Raw genomic sequence first — 20,678 nt, 5'->3', positions numbered from 1 at the left:
ACAATCGTAATCATAGTCATAATAATATATCTATATTTATAAATGGCATACTAAAGCGGGGCAATATCTATAAATGATAAATTAAGTACCTTAAAAATAAAAATAAAAAAAATACTTTCTGCTTTACATAAAGTGCACATAAGAATAATATTTTATCAGTCATTTATCACAAGAGTAGAACATGCACTTTCTTCAGACATAGGTTAGATCGCAGGGCTGCAGATCTCACTGTGACCGTCCTTCTGTAGCATCCACGCCGGTGTGTAGCTCCTCCTGACACGAAGCAGCTTTAAACCGCGGTCGGGGTGGAGCCAGTCGGTTGTCATAGCGACCGTGAAACATCAAGCCCGTTCAGAGTTCACAAGGCTAAGGTAAGACCAACATATCCATTTTCAGTGCTTTTCCACTCTGGTCTGAAATTACACTTACACTAAAATACTTTTGTTTGTGATCTAATAGTTGTTTTACAAGCTGCCCCTTTTTTGTCCTGAGTTAAACAGCTTTATATGACGATTTTTTTTTATCTGTGGTCTCAGCTCATTGTTAGCCTCCAGGCTAACCAGCAGCGATGGGAGTGTAGTGTTGTGGATAGTTTTGTGTTGTATGTCAGAACAATGAGGTGACTGCTGTCTCCAGATAGAAAAAGGAGTGATACACCTGCTGCTGTCAGACCTGCAGGTTTTAGGCTGTGATGTTCTCCTTTATAGTGGACAGAAAATATTTTTGTGTGGCATCTTATTGAATAAAGAACAGCTGATTGTTCTGTAAATAGTTTGAAATGGTTATTTGGAAAATCAAGGTAAAAGGTAAATGGATGCAAATAACTTTGTTGTTTGCAAAACTTGTGCATAGGATTTTAAAATTGACCATTTATGTTTGCATTTAAAGTTGAAATATGATTCATTAAACATGTTTGTGGTTGTTACAGTAAAAAAAAATATAACTTTTTCTACTCTGATGTTATGTTTTTTGTGTGATTTTAGATCAATTGTGTTAATACAGTATGTCAAAATGAAAACATAACTGTAAATTCAGACACGTGAGGTTGTGCTGAAAAGGATGATACCAAACGAGGCAAAGTAAATAGTTTTTAAAGGTAAAATGTAGAGGAAACATCAAAAGTAGTTTTAAAAAAAATGGCCAATTACACCCTGGACCCCAGAGGGTTAAACGTTTTTTTTTTTTCTTTAAGTAACGCAATAGTTACTTTTCAAGTAATTAATTACTTTTAGAATATTGTAGCTCAGTTACTAACTCAGTTACTTTTTTGAAGAAGTAACTAGTAACTATAATTAATTACTTTTTCAAAGTAACTTGCCCAACACTGCTAACCAGTGACCTCACTGAACTCTTTTTTAGCCACATCTAGGCCGTATGAATCAGTCTGTGTGTAAAGTTGTAAACTCTATGCTCTAAAGTATTTAGTGAACGACATCAAGTGTTACAAAAAGGGCTAATCTGATTCATTTTGTTATTTTATTTATTTCCAATAAATATTTTCAGCAGCATATAAATAGTATCAGTTTTTGGAATACTTTATATTGAATTAACTTCAGGGCTTTTTCTAGCTAATAAAGGGGCAGATGAGTAAAATCTATATATAGTTAAAGCAGTGAGTCTGTGTTGTCTTATTTCACAGACATCTATTTCTTTCTAAAAAAATGTATTTCTGTTGTGGAGGTAAACAAAGACGACATGAGAGCTCTCGATTCTCTCTCCAGGTTTATTCTTCATCACAAAACAACTGAAACCTCAAGCAGCAACCTCTTCCCGTACACTGGGTGTGAGTGGAGCCCACTAGTGGTCCACTATACAGTTTTATTTCTGGTCATTTGATAACTGTAGTTGTCAAAAATGGTTACAATTTTGTTTTGATTACAGTGATGTTTCTTCAGGCGATCGTGGCTCAAGAGTTGGGAGTTCGCCTTGTAATCGGAAGGTTGCCGGTTCGAGCCCCGGCTTGGACAGTCTCGGTCGTTGTGTCCTTGGGCAAGACACTTCACCTGTTGCCTACTGGTGGTGGTCAGAGGGCCCGGTGGCGCCAGTGTCCAGCAGCCTCGCCTCTGTCAGTGCGCCCCAGGGTGGCTGTGGTTACATTGTAGCTTACCATCACCAGTGTGTGAATGTGTGTGTGAATGGGTGGATGACTGGATATGTAAAGCGCTTTGGGGTCCTTAGGGACTAGTAAGGCGCTATACAAATACAGGCCATTTACCATTTTACCATTCTTTGTGGTAATGCCAAAATTCTTTGTATGTTTTTGTTTTTTTCATTTGATTTCTTTGTATGCACAAAGAAAACATAAGAAATGGAATCAGCCCATAAAGCGAAGACATCCAGGGTTGAGACACCTACTTTGGAACTTACTGGTATGATGCAGGTACAAAGATCTTGACATATAAAGTTTTAAGTTTAACTATCTCATGCGTTAATTATGAGAGCCTCAGTCACGATTTTTTCCTTAGATTTTTATTAAGCACAAAAAGAAAAACAACCCCAAAATGCAATTGAAATTTTGTTTATGAACCCATTTTTCAGGGAGTTGCAAACATGTCTACTCATTTGGACACCATGCATTTGATTCCTAAACCAAAGAAATATGTATTTAACAAACCAATAATAGAACATGATTTACTTTGTGAAAACTGTCAATAAGACATTTTTAAAGCTTATAATCGGATGTTTTCTCACATTTTTATATCCATGTAGCATCATGGCATCTGTTGGCACATGGCCAAAGTGAGAACTTGATTTTTGTGTAGACCAGTATGAAATATATCCAGTCAACTCTGAACCAGCAAACAGAGCTATTCCATTTTTTACAATGAAGAAAACAAAGTTTGTCAAATAAAAATAACAGTTTCGTTAAACAAAATGTAGATGTTTTCATACTCATTCTAATTTAGAAATGTGTTATTTGAAGAATTATGAATTGAAACCTGTGGGAAGATTGTAGAAATACAACTTACAGGTGTGAGTAAGTATTTTTGAGCATTTGTTCTGAGATTTCATTTCACTGGTGATTCTATACGTGCAATTTCACATACTTGTGATTAATGAAATTCATGAAATTATTGTTTCAAAATAGCGGCCGATATAAGGTGTTTAGTGGTGAGACTTGCTTCTATAAAGACTTATTTCCCTCATTTGTCAGCTCCCAGGAAACACCAACTGCCTGGCTTGCTCAGACGACGGCAGGTATCTCTGTCTGGGCCACTCCGGGGGCTTGTCTGTGTGGTGTGCGTCATCTCTAAATCGTGTTGCAGGGTGGCTGCAGGACAGGCTGGAAATGACATCTATCCAGATGACCAGTATGTCTAAGACCACGTATCTGCTTGGCACTGTTGATGATATGGGTGAGTTATGGTCCACCAGGCTTTCCTTGGGTTGCTTCTGCTGTTTATAACTAATATCTGCCATAAATATATATCAGACAGCTGGAATTTTATAGATTAGCAAACGCACACTGACATTTGGCCGTGCAATGGCCTGGCAAGCTGTCCAAGATGCACCCCGCCCTCTCACCCTATGACAGATAGGACAGGCACCTGTCACTATTCTTTTTATTGGCTGCTTTCACACACAATCAGACTTTGCTGCTGCCTCTGGTTAGGAATCTGTGCAGTAGGCACATTTTCTCTAAGAAGGGATGTTTGGTTTCCAAGAGCCTTGTTGGGTTACTTGGCACAATCTTAGCATAACTTAACTCCACCCAAGAAACTGTTCATTTTTAAGTCATAAAAAATATTATTCTTGCAGTCAGTCTGAGCCACTTGTATGTTAATCAGGGCATCTGATGTAATTAATGTAGTAAATGTTATTTAATTCATGTCTTTTTGTGCATTTAATGCTCCATTTTAATTTTACATTTTGTGAACCACTGCCTTAGACAGTGATGTTTTTTGAAGTGTGTAAACAGGTTCTATATTATTCAATGTTATTCATCATACTGACATCATTGCTATCATCTACAGGTGTTGCGAGAGTCTTTGGTCATCATTCAGATTCGATACACCTTCTCTGTGTTACTAACATTATGGTGTGTATTGTCACATTTTACTAAATGACTAATATAACTGGGACAGGGTGTGGTTTTCACAAATTTTTTCTGTTTTTAATTATTCAAAAAACAAAAGAAAACAAATCAATTATTTGAATAACAGGAAGATATCAACAAAAGGAGCATTTGTTTGTCATTTGAACTGTTTGAAGGGGGAAATTATGGAGCTGCATCACTCAGTTGTAAGTATGAACTTCTATTTTAGTTTTTAGGATGGGATTTAGTTACAGAGTTTGCAATCAAATGCAAAATTTTATTCATTTTACGTATCCTATCAGGCGGCGGAGCTGTTTGGCTCGAGATCTACCAGTTCCCTTCAGCAGCATGGCTGAAAGAGTTGGACAATGCACAGGTAATGAGTCACAGTTTAAATTGAAATAAGAATGTGTTTTGGGTACCGAACTCTGGGAAGGAGTGCTAAGACCAAAGATTTTGAAGTCCTGGTTACACCCCGGTCTCTCTTTGTACTTTATACCTTTTGTTTTCATATTACACTTATGTTACCATCATTTTTTTTCAGGTTTTCCCATCCTTTTGGTTGTTTTTCTAGATTTTACCTCTAAACCTGAAATGCTTGGGGTATTGTCATCATCCAGCCGGGCAAGTAGCATTAACACCCAGCTAGGATTTTCATATTTAATACCTTAGGCGTATCTACTAAAAATCTTAGACAAGTTCAAATATCCATGACGTTGACCTCAAGGCCAAGGTCAGAAGTCAAATTTTCTGAAAATTTTGTGAACATGACAATTCAAGAAAGATGACACAAGGACTGTCAAATTAATATGATGAGTGTATGTATTAAAAATCTCAGTTTGAATCTCAGTAACCTCGACCTCAATGTGAGGGTCAGAGGTCAGGTTTTCTGAAAACCTTCTGAATGCAGAAGGTTGCAATAAGGAAGTAAGGATATAAGTAAGGATTTTCAAATGTATGCAATGGATGACAATGAATCCACATTTTTTTCACAGATTTGGCCTTTTAAAGGCATGTGGTCCTAAACAGCCTGTTTCAGTTTAAGTATTGTTTTCAATAAATTGCATTCTCAAAAAAAATGTTTTGTCTCACTCTCATTTCTTCTTGTTGCATGTTGAAGCTCTATTTGGAACCTTGTTAAGATCCAACCATGCAAAATATGATTTTTTTTGCCATTTTGCAAGTAGTCTTTTGATCGAGACTATATATTGCATGTGACTGAATCACACATTAAATAAACAGTTTTTTTGTTTTTTTTAATCCTCAGAACCCAAACTCATCTGAATGGTCACCAGTTACTGTAATGATTCAAATCAGGCCACCAAAAATCCCAACAGGTATAACTTTTCTGTTAGAGCAGATGCATTACATTTACACTGTGCTATAATTTAACCAAACATGCAGAGATGTATGTGGGTCTATCAGTTTTTATGTATTGTATCTCTTGTTTTTATGATTGAAATAAAAATGCACCCAAGCAACTGACCTTCATGTTTCTGCTTTTTGGCAGAGAAGGCACTCAGTAGTCCACCTGAGACGTCGCAGCCAACAGACTTTCTGATGCACTGTTTGGCTCTGGACATAATCAGGAGCAGCAGCCATCGTTTGGAGAAGCCGCCCTTCAGTGCAGATGAAGGAAAAAGAAAGGAAATGAATGAAAGCCCAAGGTGTGATAAAGTTCGTGCCAATACAATCAGCATTCCAAAGCTAAGCTGCTTTCATTGGTTGCTCTGTTTTGTTTTGGTCAGTCTGTCTGTCTGTCTAAAATAAATCCTACGGGGCATCTCTAAAATATCACCATGGCTGAATTCTCCAGAGCTTTTCTTGATTGGGAGTTCACAGATATTTTCCAGATTGTCTGTCTGTATTAGATAATAATCATAGGCTCATTTTGTTTATATTTGTAAATGTCATCCTGCTCGCTCGCCTCAAAATTAAAAAATCTGCCCACTTTGCATCGCCAGCAGATATTTTGCTCGTAGAAGTCGTCAAATGTTGTTGACTTTTGGTGGTCTCTAGTTGCCACATTGGTGCTCCTCACTTCCTGTGTGGTTGCCTTCTAAGACCTTATGTGGTTCACTAAAGAAAACTAGAATGACACTAACAGACTCATTCAGATATGCAAAGAACCACTAATCAAACCAGTCACTATATTATCAGCAAATCCAGTATTAAAGACATAAGATGAGTTAGTTCTACATCTTAATATAAAGAGTAAATAAAACTCACCTGTGGATACTCCAGCATTTGTAATCTGTCTGTCTGCAAACAATTATCTCTCTTTTGTTACATATTAGTTACTGAATCTTTTCCAGACATTGCACGTGGCACTTTCTTCTGCCCTGTGGTCCTGGTGACAGCAAAGCAGAGTTTCAGCCAGGTTTGTAACATTAAGTGTTATTGCTTAATTGCTTAACAGTAATTTAAATATGTCAAACCCATTTGGAAGTTTCCACAATAATGATCCTTCTGTCTTTCTGACCTTATATGTATGATTGATGAGCTGATTGAAAGTCACAAGGGTATCCTCCTGCTTTGGATTTTATTTGTTATGCATTCAACAGTCAGATCAATTAAAGACATATTCAAGTCTGTATGCAGACCATGCTCCTGTTAATGTCATTTTCACTGTCTGACCTTTTCTTAGGATTACTTGTCGCTGTTGCTGTGTGGTGGAGTGGCAGCTGTAATCTTCTTCAGTATTTCCTAAAAAAACCACCAAAGAGCAGCCCAAGTATGATGTTTTATTAATTAAGAGATAAGTCTAGATACTAAGAACAAAAGCTTTAAAGAGTGCTGATATTACAGCATACTTTTCTTTACACCAGTGAGATTATTTTAAGGTTTTGGAATGGCCTTCTGTTTGATGCAGATGTGGACCCGATGCCAGATGTATTGTGGCCAAACGCAAAGGAAATCCTCTGCTCAGCTGTTAGTAAATGCAACCGTTACATCGCTCTTGGGCTCAGTGATGCTTTGGTGTGTGTCTGGGACAGGCGATCCAGTGAGTAAATCCTACGGGGCAGCTCTAAAATGTCACCATGGCTGAATTCTCCAGAGCTTTCTTTGATTGGGAGTTTACAGAGTTTCTGCAGACATCCTTGTTTTCCGTTAAAATGAAATCTGGAAAATAGAACATGTGAACATCAGTTCACATTCAATTTGCTTCTCCATTTCATAGTCAGAATGTTTAGAATAGGAAATCACTTTAACCCCCCCAGAAGGAATGAATGCTAAAGGTGAGCCCTGTATCAAAACTTCTCATATAAGTTCCTTTGACAAGCAACTTATCCCAGGTGGTGACATGACCGCTGAAAGTTTACTCAAATGCAATTTTGGAAGATTTCTCCAGTAAATTATCAGGGTACCAATTCTTTTTCCTGTTTCTCTACCTCTTCAATATTAAATTGCTGCCGTTGTTGAAACTATGATATATCCCATGATCTTGATGTTTAAAGTAATATGAATGAGAATATGAGTAATATGCTGAAGAAAAAAAAGATTTTGGCTCTAGCCAAAACTCAAAAACTACTAAAAATAAATAAATAAATCAAAAGCCACCAAAGTTTTACCCACGCATGTGTATTTAAAGGGGCCTGTAAAATTTGCAGGGCTTTTTTTAAAATATATTCTTAAGTTCTTATACAAAAAAATCAGATGTTCTCAGGACGTTAGATGAAAAGCAATGATTGGTTTCCTCACAGAATATCCATTTTCTTCTATTCTGTGTCTCTGCAAACACATGGACAGAAAAGGCAGACATCCTTTTGTCTCCCTTACTGACACTTAATAATACTGACACAACAGTGTCAGTATTATTAAGTGCTTCCACAGTTAAACACGCATCCAGCTGTGCACATGACAACACAGTTCAGCTAATAATCACGTTCTCAGTAAGCTGACAGATATATTTATTCTCCAACAAAAACATGACTGAAAACAATAATTAGCATGAGTCAGATAGCAGACAAATACACAGTTTCTGATGTAATATCTATGAGGCTAAAAGTCTTAAAGCTTTTTATTTATTTCTATTCTAAACGAATTTTAGCCTGTTTATTCCTCTTTGTTTTTATTTCCAGGGGCTCCATTGTCTCTCGTTTTAATGCCAGAAGCAAACAGCGCCTTATTCAGGGTACAGTTTGTGGATTGCTGCCCTGTGACTGATGATGACTTCCAGATTTTTACTGCTGAAAAAGTACATCTTTTGATATTGTGTAAAAGTGGAGCAATTCAAACCGTCACAACTGGACGGGGGACAAAACCCAGCACAAAGCAGCTCTCTAAAAGGTTGTCTGAGTTTTACATGTGTGGTAGCGTGGCATTGTATTAGATTAAATGTTTACACGTCACTTTATGTGTCTGTTCAGGCCAAAGGACAGCAAGGACCTCCCAACTGTCACTGCGTCAGCACAGTTCCTGCAGGGATTGGTAGGAATACTCAAGCTGTTGATAAAAATATACAATGGATTGCTATAATACTTATAATGAGGTCAGTGTATGGGCAAATAACCCTTGTGAGACAAAAGCTCAGGCTTGAGACTGCACTAAATGCATGGGCATAATTTTGTGCTGAACATTGGGGGGGGGGGTGTCAAGATCTCTGTCTAAATAAATAAATAAATCTGGGTAAATTCCCAGACGATTAAACATGCAACTATTTTGCTGGTAATAACTGAAATGAGTAAAGAAAATCAACAGCCTATCATTCGTAATTTTATTGGGGGGGGCGGGGTATATTGGCTGGGTCTGATTATTCGGGGGGCCATAACCCCCCTGGAAATTACGCCCCTGACTAAATGCACCATTGGACCTTTACGATGTAAAGGTTCAGTGGACCCAGTATAAGATAAATGGGTTATTTTGAACTGCAAGTCACGCAGAGCTACTGGAGTAGGGTTCAAAAATAGAAGTAAGCACTAGGAAATCAACACAATAGGTTCCCTTTAATGACTTTATCTTACTGTCTCATTTTTCCTGCCTCTGTGAGTCACTTGTAATGCAAAGGAGTGGAAAACTGTCCATCCAAGATGTCATCAACAACACCACTGTGTGCTTCCTGACTCCTCCCACAACTCATCTCATTACGACTCCCCACAGTCCAATTTATGCGCTGAACTCCAAACAGCAGAGTCTGTTCATACGAGGTAAACCCAAACACCATTTTATGATAACAGCATGTTCCTGGATTAATGTTAGAACAATACTGTAAATAAAGTTTTTTTTTTATTTCTCATCCAGGTGACCAGGACACCAGCTGCAGTGTTACATCTGAAGAAAGTAGCCAGAGCCAGCTTTTCGTCTTCCGTTTTGCAGAGTCTGACATCTTTAAGCAGCACGTTGTTTCATATCCTGAGTCCACACGACAGCAGCAAACTCTGAGCTACGACACCTTAAAGGAAACCTGCAATCTCTACCTTCAGAAAAGGTTAGCATTGTCTTTGTACTGTATGCAGACTGTTCTTGAACTCCACAAATGACTTGTCTTTGAATAATAAAGTAGCATCGTGTTTTTCCTGCATTTTCATGTGAAGAGCACAGTCTGTGGAGGAAAGGAACAAAACTCTGACACAGACATGGGAGCAGCTGCAGGAAAATCCAATGAAGAATTGCAGCAAATGATAAAGATACTAATAAAGTGATTCCCACCATCTGTAAAGCACTACTCACCCAGACACAAAGTGGAGGATCCTATTAAATATTATTTCTTTAATTGATAAACTTAGCAAATATAAATATAGAACTGCTGAAATTGTCTTAAGATGTTGTCCTTGTTTTCTGTTATTTAAATATTTTCGATGCATTTGAATTGTAAACTGAAATTGTTTTATTAAAACATAAATAATTTTGAGAATCTGTTTCCTGGTGTATGGGCACACACAAAGACTGCATGTAAAAGATGAGTAGCTTCCAGATTTGAAAAGTGAAGCCAAAGGGGAACTCATTTAAACCTGTATTTTTCTAATTGCCAGCAGGGGGCGACTCCTTTAGTTGCTTTTGTAAGTACCTGCAGGAAACTGAACTTTTGGTCTATGACCTCATTAAATTTTCTCCTGATAGGTTTATGAACATCATGCTCATTTTGGTGACTAACAACTAATGTGTAGTCTCCAAAATGAGCATGATGTTCATAGAGGGAAATAAGGTTTCATGCCTGTGTTATTTGCAGTAAATGTTCATGATTTTGGATACAAAGTTGCTGAAACATGGTTCTCTCACAGCAACACTTTACCTGGGAGAACTCATAGATCCAAATGTGACTCAAACCATGAATCTCAGGTTTTTATTTTATTTCAAGTAAGATCAGATTTCAGGTATTAAGTGTGACTTGTAGAAAAATGGTCCTTGCTTTTATATCTGCTGAGCTCGAGGGACATTTATTTAAAGGATGAGTGTATGCAAGCTGAGCTCAGTCGCAGCATGTTGACATTTTGTTGCCTTTTGGGGCCTTGAATGTGTCATAAGTCATGTTTTCAGAAGACAGGAAAAAAAATGTTATGCAACAAAATTAACTAAAATAATTACACAGTGTAGCCTAAGACTATTTATTGTTTATACTCAGCTATGTTTTTTGGCAAACAAAAACATTTTTCTAGAGGGGAACATGATCAGGTGGTGTCTGAATTTAATGAGCACTGAGGTAAAAAAAAAAAAAAAGACTTCCCATTCATTCAATTCTTTTCTCTTTTTTTCGAAACAGGGTTGTACACAGTTGTGTAATTCTCTTTCATTTCCTTTCATCTTATGAAAGCACACTGCCACATCTCTCCATAAAAGTGAACAAGATACTGATACCGTTTTTAATATCTGACTGAAAGCCTCATTTGAATTTCTAATTTGAATTTCTAAGAGGCTTTAAAAAGACTTGAGACCAGAAGCCCTGATGTCATGACTCAGAAGGCAACAATAGCTCAGGTGTTCCATTCAGAGAGCTTGGCAGGTTTTCGTGTCAGTATTAGATGTAATACTGAAGTGAAGTAAAGCTCCTGCTATGAAGCAAAGACTTCAAAGGGTTGATTTTTTTGGTCTGTTATTTTTGATGATTTGAGTTTTTCCCACTCAGATTAACTGATGTATTTTACCTTTATTCTTCCTTGGGATAAACTGAAACGGCTAACACACAAACAAAACAGCCAGTGACAGTTTTCCCTTGTTGGTTTATTTTCTGCCCTTAAAGCCAAATGAAACCTGAATTGAAAGTTGTTAAATTAATTTAAAAATAAAGGATTCATAACAGTTCTGTTTTACTCATGTACTCTGAGCACTTTCAGGAGAATCAGATCCATCCAAAGTTGCCCTTTTATCACATGTAGCACAGATAGTCCTCTTCAGATTTGAGCTGCTTTTTTTTTTTTTTCAAAGTCACGCAAAAACCTTTTCAAATTTCAAATTTGAAAATTGTCTGTTTATTTTTATCACAATTGTTCTGACAAGTTTTTGATTTCTAATCTTCTTGCTAATATTTTACATATAAATATGTACTAATTGGTTGATTAATAAAATAACTGACTCCTTAATGGTATCAATCACAAGCTGAGGCCAACAACAAATTCCAGTATTTTGACTAAGGTTATAATTCAGTTCCAGATTTTCCTGATCCAGTTGGCACGCACTAGCAGATGAATGATACAGGCATCATTTAGAAAGAAGATTCAATTTCTTATCTTGGTTTGAAATTAAATGCAACCTCCAAAGTCTTTCATGTTCATATATAGTCCTCATAAAATGCTGGTATGTAGCTACTATTTTGTAAGAGATTAATTTCTGCATTTTTTTTGTATCATTTACATTTTTTTTGTAAATAATAGATGCTGCTTTTTAAGAAATGTTTTCAGAATCACTCCCAAATGAGCGTCCAACAGTCATCTCCAGCTGCACGAACCTGCACTTCTCAGTTTCTTCTTTTTTCTTTCTTTTAATGAGAGCCAGAGAGGATTTTAATTTTGTCACATTTCCAGGGCACAAATGGCCTTTTCCATCTGAGGTTATGATTCATCGCTGATTATAGGCAGCTCTCCCCTCTGGGGACAGAGACAGACATGGGTTTGCATGACATCTGCACACAAATCCCATATAACTGCTGTCCAACACAAATTCTTTTACTTAAGACATTTCCAGCAGCAAAAGTCACTCCACCAGCTGAATACATTTAATTTCAGATGGTCACAAATTGTAATTTACAGAAAATACAAACACTCCTTTATTTCTGCGACGTTAATAGTTCTCAGGACTCCTGCAGGATGTGCAAATGCAAAAATATTATTGTCGAAATGAAAATATTATGATGGCTAATATTTGGCAATGCACTGGCACAAACTCTGGACCATAAATACTGAACTGCAATGATCAAAGTGATTTTTTTAAATTGCTTATATTGTAGGACCAAATTTCAGACAGTCTCTTTACTCTTATTTGGGCATCAAATACTGTCTGCAAGGGCTATTGGACTGTTTAATAGTTGCATACCCAACTAAAAGTCTGGCTTGTTTTAAAAAAAAAATCAAAACAAACTTCACTCTGACACAGCTGGATTTTATTTATTGAGATCTTACAAAGCATTGATTTTAATCCTGTAATATGATCACTGTTTATTTTCTGAAGCTTTTCCCAATATCATACAAAATTATCAATTTTCCAGCATTCAGCCATTTTTGGCCTTTGTATTTTATACATACTCTCATTGGCCACTTTATGTATTCCGATTGGTACCTGACTAGTACTGGATTGTACCCTCACTTCCTTTCAAAGTTGCCTAAATACTTCATGCCACAGATACGAGAAGGTGCTGGAAACATTCCTCAGAGATTTTGGTCCATAGCATCACACAGTTGCTGCACATTTGTGAGCTACACATCTATGATGAGATTCAAAGCCAACTGTTTCTTAAACACTCTAACTAGCACCAGCAACCATGCCATGTTCAAATTCAAAGTTCAAAGTCACCTGTCGTCTTCATTGTGATGGTCAGTTGAAAAACTTTAGCTGTTCGTCTTGATCATGTGTATCTAATTAATTGGTGAGTGTAAGAGAATGAGAGTACCCTACATATGAGAGCACGACACTGAATAAATATGAGTAAATAAAACAGTAAAACCAATACTATATTCTTCTCATAAGATGCTCTCAGCACTGGACTGGTGAGTTTTTCTGTCTGTGTCGTTGTCGGCTGTTAGAAAGCTGCTCCTCGGTGGGGTCCACTCTGCTTTGCACAGCAGGAGCCTCTCAGGGCTGGCAGGGCTCACCTCCCGTTTCAGTGACAAAGAGTTGGCAGCACAACTAAAAGACCCAGTTATGACCGTGTTGTTTTCCAGATCAGCCGATGTGGTGGTGCCGGTATAAAACCTCCGGAGCCCCTTTCTGAAGTGGATGGTGAATAGGCCGTAGATGAGCGGGTCCAGGCAGGCGTTGACAAGCCCAAAGATGAACAGGATGTGAGTTAAGGAGTGGGAAACCTTCCCCTCCAGGTCGTCAGGGAAGAACCAGTACCACAGGCCCAGCAGGTAGTATGGAGTCCAGCAGATGATGAAAGACAGAACAATCACAATACTCATTTTCAGAGTTCTCATCCGGGCTCTCGGGATGTTATTCTTTGAACACCGCAAGTGCATTTCACTGGAAGGTACTGGAACCAGAACAGAAACAAAATATAGTGCACATTTAAAAGGCTATGAACACAAACCTTTATTGTTTTTTAAGTTATTATTTTTGATTAGTTATTGGCTCAAGGTAAGCAGATGTTCACTTTGAGAGTACTGTGATACTTAAGGGATAGTCAAAGGCCTTTGCCAACTTTACTCATGAATGATTTAGTCATTGAATTCTTGTTTTTTCATTCAGCTTTAGCTTCTACAGCGATCTTGTTATTTGTTTAGTTCTCTTACTCTTTCCCTGTCTGCTCCTCCCCCTTTCTAGTCTTTCTATGGCCCTCCTGTATTGTTTAGGTCTTTTGGGAGTTTAGCTGGTAGTTCTCAAATATGTAGGGGGATCACCAGTATTAGGATTCTTCACCTGGAGACACTTATGGCATTTATGGCTGGTCAGACTGCCGCTCATTTAATATTTAATAGATTATTTCTTCTTTACATCTAAACTAAACTGAAACTTACAGTTGTCCTTTTTCAGTCGTCTGGAGATCTCACAGAAGATCCTGGTGTAACAGGTAATCATGATGACCAGCGGCAGCAGGAACAGGCAGCAAAACGTGAACATGTTGTAGGCTGTTTCATGCCAGTGGGTGACAAAGCTCCCCCGTGTTGTGCACTGAGTAAAGTCCTCGGGATGGATGATGGTCACATTGTGAAAAAGGAACATCTGAGGAGGGAAAACGTGACATTTAGAAAAGTATTTTTAGTCATATGAAGTAACACATGAGCTACTTTCACAAGTTTACTGATATTGTTGTTCACAGCTGCTTTTACACATCAAACAGCTGGGAATGGATGCTGTTTCAGGAAGAAACTTCAAGGGTCAGATTACCCCAGTTCAAAATCGGCCTTGTGTGGCTTTAAGTCCTGCTGATAGTTCATCATTTTGTATTGTTTCTGTAGCAGAAATTAGTGAAAATTATACTGGCAACATACCACTGGAAATGAGTGAGAATGAACTAACCCTGCTGAGCTAATGTCACATTGACTTTTAAAAATTGTTTACAGTTATTTGCAAAGAGAAAACAACTACTAAGTTTGATTTTGATCATATGAGGATAATACATTTTACCAAGCTACTGTCTCTCAGAGCGCTAAATAACATCTTTTACTGCTTGTGCCTGACAAAGTTTTGTCTCCATCCTGTTTTCAGGGAGCTCATGAACCTTTAGAAGATGTTACAAAAGTTGGAATAAGCCATGCAAACCTGTGAAATGAAGCTATAGTTAACTTGTTTTAACCCTGCTGTCCTTAACTAGGCATAAATCTATAGTGCATAAGCAAGTGCTGACTCTGAGCGTGAACTGGACGGAGTATAACAAAGGTTTATTATTTATTTTAAGCAGCAGCTTTGTATAATTACACCTCTTAGACCTTTAATTTATTTGAGCCTAATCCAAAAATTAGGAACTTCTTCTCTTAGAGAAGGGTGATCTATTTAAATCTCTTATCCTTAGGCTTCATCACCAGGTAATTTAACATGCCTGTCTTTGAACTGTGGACGGAAACTGAAGGAACCCCATGCAGGCACAGGGAGAACAACACAGAAATTACTCAGCTGCCAGTGCTAACCAGTGTGTCCTCCTTCTATGAACATGAACAGTTTAATTTGATTTAGTTCCAAATTACGCAGCGCACACCTGCAGGTTCAAACACCACACACCTACTCGATGATTTTAACAGGTGCTAAGAAACACTGACAAAAAGGACAGATTGCAATCAATACCTTCTTCTTTTTTTTTTAAGTCAGTTCGTGACTCATGAACAGAATGAAATGAAAAAATATAACAGGCTCATTCAGCTGATGTTCTCACAAACACAAAGAAAAATGCTACCTGCACTCCAAATGCAACAGTATCCCTCTGTTATGTGTTCTTGGACAACAAGAACACAGCAGCTTCATGCTGGGTCTGTGATACAATGCCCGTAACAAGGATAGATTGTGGGATTTGTTCATTTTCATAAAAATAAATAAAGCTACATTATCCTTTGAGTAAATGACCCCTTACTGTTGACTTTGGTGCTTCTTTCAGCAGTTTTCCACACTGGGATGAATGTGTCACAGGGAGCTCTTTATTTCAGACTGCCTCTATACTTTTTGTTCTGAAAATTATTATTTATGAAAGATTGGACTAAAGCAGGGAGTGGAGTTAAACCTCCTTTAGAGAGGATGAGAAGCAGTTTAATGGCCTGATTGAATTTAAATTAGTCCTGATCATTGCCTCTGCTGTCAGCGGGAATGCCTGAGCTTACCTGAGGGACAGACAGCACAACACTCATAACCCAAGCCACCGTGAGCATGATTCTGTTCCTCTTTCTGGCCTTATTGATGGCCAGAGGGTTGAGGATGGCTGACTGCCTATCCAGACTGATTACAACTGTGACAAAGGCGCAGGAGTACATTGCCTGCAGCTTAAGAAACATCAGCAGCCTGCAGGCAAAGTCTCCGGCAAGCCACTGAACTGTGATGTTCCACACCGCATCTACGGGCATCACGATGAAGGTCACGAGCAGATCCGCCATCGTCAGGTTGACAATCAGCACCCTCACGTGGGATTTTCGTTTCCCATCTATGCGAGCCGCCCACAGCACTGCCAGGTTACAAAAGGCAGATATGCCACAGAGGATGAAGGTGATGATCACTCTCGCTTTCGCCGCTGTACTGAATGTGGGCAGCTGAGGGGCCACGCCCCTTGCTGTCCAGTTTGAAAGGGCAGAGGAGCAGTTGCAGTTGGTATCAAGTTGGTGGTCTGCCACCAGTTGATACATAACCGCTGCAGGGTCACACAGAGAGGCGTTCATTTTCTGAAGCTCAGGGGAAGGAACATTGTGCTCATCCACCATGAAGGTCAACACTGGAAATAGGAGAAAAGCAATAAAAGGGAATCACCAAGGGACCAGAATAAGTGTGTTACAAGACAAACACAAACAGCCCATAAATGATGGCAGCATATCAAGAGGAAGTAATATGCATGTATGGACGCCCAATGTGCACTGAGCTGGAGAGATGGAGCTAACAGACTGTGAGGACCAAAGTCAGCTAATGCAATAGCTGAAACTTTTCTACAAATGTGCTTTCATGTTTTCCCAGAGTGCACACAAGAAGTCTAATATTCACCCAAAGCTTACTGAGAATTTCTTTAAAAACCGAAGACAGATTTGAAAAAAACAAAGCAAAAATGAAGATTATTGTATATTATTAAATATTAAATCAGGAGCATTTAAAAAGAAAAAGAAAAACATGATGGTGACGATATCATTAAATGGTGTTTTGTGAGCCCCATTACCAAATATGAAACATTACAGTGATGCTACCTGCATAACACCACGAAACGTTTAAATCTAAGAGTTCAGTCAAGACCATAAAATATAAGGAAGCTTCACAACAGCGTGAAGGCCTCACCAGCATCATGTCTGCTTTGCGTCAGTAGCAAAATAAGCAATATGTTATATTCTAATGTGCATGTGTTTTATAGCTGTAATAAAACAGGAAATATTACACGCACAATCGCATTGTGAGTTATTACCACTATAGAAAAACAGTTTCGGTATAATCCTATTTGTAGTTAGTAAATCGCAGATCTGGCGTCCTTATATCCAAATAGACCTAAAATCTTTACTGCACACATCTTATCAGAGTTCTCTGTTTTTAAAATAAGAGGCATTGATTAGAAGACACCGTGCACTGTTTATCCGGAGAATCTGGAGCCCCAAAACGAGATTAACACCACATCCACTGGACATTTTGCAGTTGTACAGGGTGTGCTTTGTATTAAACTGGTAACCTTCACCGGAGGCATGTTATTTTACAGACTTGTTTTTAAAAAAAACCCCGCAAAGCAATGCGTAAAAATCATCATCTTAAAATCGTTCTTAATAAATTCATTCAATAAACAAAACAGACAGCGTGCTATTAAAAATGAAAAAAAGACAAACTTACATGGAGTGATGCCGTGTTTCTCCGAGGGTTTAAAAATCACCGCAGGACTAAAAGAGCTTCGTGTGTTAGTGCGTTAATGTGCGTTTGTCTTCCACAGGTATGCTGCTGCAAGTTTACAAAGTCCGCAGGTTCAGCCGTCCGGCTCTTCTGCTCCAGATGCTCCGCCCTTATCCATACACGCCAATCAGAGACGTGTGAGATAACCCCCCTCCCGGCGGGTCTGACCTCAGCTTCATAAGCCAACAGCCCACTCAAGTGGTTAGGACGCATAACTGTGATGAATGATGACAAGGCAGACAAAAAACGATAGTTTGGATGAGAGTTGTGGTGTGATACCCTCCAGTCAGCCCCATCTCATAAAAATGGTTCATGAGATCATCGGGGAAAGACAGCTGAGGCTTAGAAACATTATGTGTGACAAACATCTGAAGACTTTGAGATGCGCTGTCCAAAGAAAGTTTATTTTGTCCACAGAAAAAATATTTTGTCTGTTTTTTCTTTTTTTATTTGACCGGTGGTTGTATGAGTGCAGATTATATGCCCCAGTGACCATTAAAAATAAGCCTTGATTTAATTTTTAAAACCAAAAGCTGCTTCTGAAAGGTCATCTTTGTCTCTCTATTAATGTTTTGGCTTCTGTACAGCATGATCAATAATTGGATCAATCTGAAGGCTGAAAGTGGAAAAAAGTCCCTGAGCTCACCTGAAATCTGATTTTAAGGTGTGAAGAGCTGCCAGCAGCATTTGCTGCATCACAATTTGCATATGCGTAACCCTATATTTTATTCTCATTTAACAGAAATGTGCAAAGCAAACAAATAAATAAATCTAGTCAATACCAGAAACCAGTGATTTCCACATTGTGAGCTTCAGCATTACCAATTGATTTTATAACAATACTAGTTGTTTTAAAGGTGTCTGATAGGGCAGGGGAAACTTCTTTAAAAAAAAAAAAAAATTTTAATGAAACCTATTCAAGTGGCAACATAAAATTGCTTTAAAATTGCTCTGAAAAGTGAAGCCAGAGTAGAAGTGTCTTAAACTAAGAGACCTTCAAGTCAGTATCAGTGGTGGATTTTTATTCTTCTTTCAAAGAGGAGAACCTTCCATGCATAAGGAGAAGATGTTGGTTCTCTTTGGCTCTACCTGGACATGTGAAAAGAACATCACTGAAATTTAACAAATCCAAATACAGATCCCTTCTCAGTGTCTCAGTGTCAATCACATCTCCCCTAGACACCGAACCTGACTTTAATGCACTTGTTCTCCACAGCAGTCCTAGTTTCTGGGAAAAAAAATGCTTGAAAAAGCAATTGTGGAATCTGAGAACAATAGCTGCATTTTGCTAAGTTTCCAGAATGAATAATATGTTTACCTGAAATTTGCCAGCAGCTTTGAGGTATATTTTTATTGCTCGGTCAGCTCAGGGTTATAAATAAATGGGAGCAGTGCACACAGTGGGTCAGGTGCCAAAGGTATGACATAAGGGAGAGTTAAATGCACCACAGTTTCCATTTAAATCAACTTTTTACTAAGTTTTTTCAAGGCTAAATGCAGCCCTGATCTCTTTCCAAGTCCAAGATTGCCTATGAGACACAGCTACTGTCAGACTATATCTACCTCAATATGTAATGTTCACATTTAACATCAAAACATTTGACTTGGAAATAAAATGTAAGCAAGTAAGATATGGATGAGCAAATGTGGAAGTGCTTTGACTCACAAGAATAGACCATATACAAAAGATGCACCAGGTTAGAAAAGTGAAGCTAACGTGGAAGTGCCTCATAAAGCCCTTTCCACTAGTGCCTCAGCTCAGCTCAACTTGCCATTAGTCAAGTCAGGCTTTTCCATCAGGTGGTAGTGTCTGATGCCAGGTACTTTTTAGTACCTGCTCGGTCAGGATCCTAAGTGAGCTGTGGCGATCTGAAGATGTGACATCAACAGACTGCATGCCACCAATTAGCCAGCCAGTGGCATCATTCCACAAGTCATGAGACTGACTCCTTTAGAAAAATGAAAACCTAATAATGAGGGAAGTGGCTACACAAAAACCAACACAATGGTCCCTGAGTCTGACAAAAAGCCATAGACCTAGCAGCAGGTATACCATTGCCTTATCGCTTCCATTGTTGTGTTGTGGTTGTGTCAAATAATACTTACATCACGGGACTTTCAGCCACATGGCTATAACAACCCCACAAACATTAGGTGGTACTTAATGTAATGCAAAGTGACAGAAACTGCCACCATGACATAACTTTACTAATTTGTCGCACTGAATTCAATTTTGTTGACTTTTTTTTAACTAGATGTCACAAGAGAAAGTGTACAATATGTGAATGAGAACTTAAGACAGCATGCTTACCTGACAGGGAAGCTGCTGATTGTACCCCGCTTTATCAGCAGATTTACACTAAATGGGACCATAATTTATCAATTCAGCCTGATGTTATAGAGGCAAAGAATTAAAATTAGCGATTCAGCCCATAAACCTATCAGAAAAATATTTACTGAGATCATATGTAAAGTGACAAGTAGGGTAATTTTTTCATAGACTTCCATTCAGTCTGGCTTCTTTTCTACCAGAGGAGTTGCCCCCTGTTGGCCATGAGAAGGACTGCAATTTCTTTTTTTTATTTTTTATTTTTTAACTTTGTTTAAAGGCTGTGTTTGTCTTTTATAATCTTAAAACTAAAAGGCACTGGAAGAGAAAAGGCAATTTTCTCTTCTTAACCTACAAAAGCATTTTCCTTATAAATGTAGCATCATTTAAGGGGAAATAAACAGGCTTTCCTACGGTATAAGATTTTTTCTAAAGAAGCATATTTAAAACTTCAACCCTGTGAGGCTGTGTCATGTCTTCACTGCTACGTTTCACTGACAGCAGTTTATTTTAATAAAAAGCTTATAGATATTTGTGTGGCTGAACAGCTCAAACCGATGGGCTCTGTTTCCATGGCAATGTCTCACTTAAAGCCCATCGCAGGTCATGGCAAGAGAAGAAGTGACAGCAATCAATTAATACACCACAGACGTTCTCTTTATCCATTCCAGT

General features: G+C 38.2%; 2 protein-coding genes across 9 annotated transcripts; one reads left to right on the top strand and one right to left on the bottom strand.

Moving 5' to 3' along the window:
* The first annotated feature begins 327 nt into the window (after nucleotides 1-327).
* Nucleotides 328-9,890, top strand: wdr93 (WD repeat domain 93). Of its 7 annotated transcripts, none has more exons than XM_087830003.1 (17): nucleotides 350-371; nucleotides 1,722-1,783; nucleotides 2,297-2,380; nucleotides 3,155-3,356; nucleotides 3,975-4,039; nucleotides 4,164-4,242; nucleotides 4,339-4,412; nucleotides 5,304-5,373; nucleotides 5,547-5,703; nucleotides 6,352-6,416; nucleotides 6,684-6,770; nucleotides 6,909-7,040; nucleotides 8,119-8,326; nucleotides 8,407-8,467; nucleotides 9,027-9,183; nucleotides 9,278-9,464; nucleotides 9,540-9,890. In XM_087830003.1, the coding sequence occupies exons 3-17, from the start codon at nucleotides 2,309-2,311 to the stop codon at nucleotides 9,676-9,678; spliced, it is 1,755 nt and encodes a 584-aa protein (XP_087686129.1). In that variant the 5' UTR covers nucleotides 350-371; nucleotides 1,722-1,783; nucleotides 2,297-2,308; the 3' UTR covers nucleotides 9,679-9,890. The 7 variants fall into 7 exon arrangements, with proteins under 7 accessions (XP_087686191.1, XP_087686129.1, XP_087686261.1 ...); XM_087830135.1 differs by having other exon boundaries at nucleotides 351-371; nucleotides 9,571-9,890; XM_087830065.1 differs by lacking the exon at nucleotides 1,722-1,783 and having other exon boundaries at nucleotides 328-371.
* Nucleotides 9,891-12,555: 2,665 nt separating this feature from the next.
* LOC102787053 (gonadotropin-releasing hormone II receptor-like) lies at nucleotides 12,556-17,793 on the bottom strand. 2 transcript variants are annotated; one of them, XM_006810342.2, is made up of 4 exons: nucleotides 17,621-17,793; nucleotides 16,159-16,535; nucleotides 14,143-14,347; nucleotides 12,556-13,658 (listed from the first exon to the last, which is right to left on the bottom strand). In XM_006810342.2, exons 2-4 carry the CDS (start codon nucleotides 16,522-16,524, stop codon nucleotides 13,147-13,149), a joined length of 1,083 nt encoding a protein of 360 aa, XP_006810405.1. In that variant the 5' UTR covers nucleotides 16,525-16,535; nucleotides 17,621-17,793; the 3' UTR covers nucleotides 12,556-13,146. The 2 variants fall into 2 exon arrangements, with proteins under 2 accessions (XP_006810405.1, XP_006810404.1); XM_006810341.2 differs by having other exon boundaries at nucleotides 15,934-16,535; nucleotides 17,621-17,792.
* Nucleotides 17,794-20,678: the final 2,885 nt, after the last annotated feature.

This window comes from Neolamprologus brichardi, chromosome 1, assembly GCF_056152115.1.
Source record: "Neolamprologus brichardi isolate AB-2024 chromosome 1, ASM5615211v1, whole genome shotgun sequence".
Classification (NCBI taxonomy): Eukaryota; Metazoa; Chordata; class Actinopteri; order Cichliformes; family Cichlidae; genus Neolamprologus; species Neolamprologus brichardi.
Note: the sequence above shows the minus strand (reverse complement) of the source record. Positions and strands in the feature narration are given on the sequence as shown.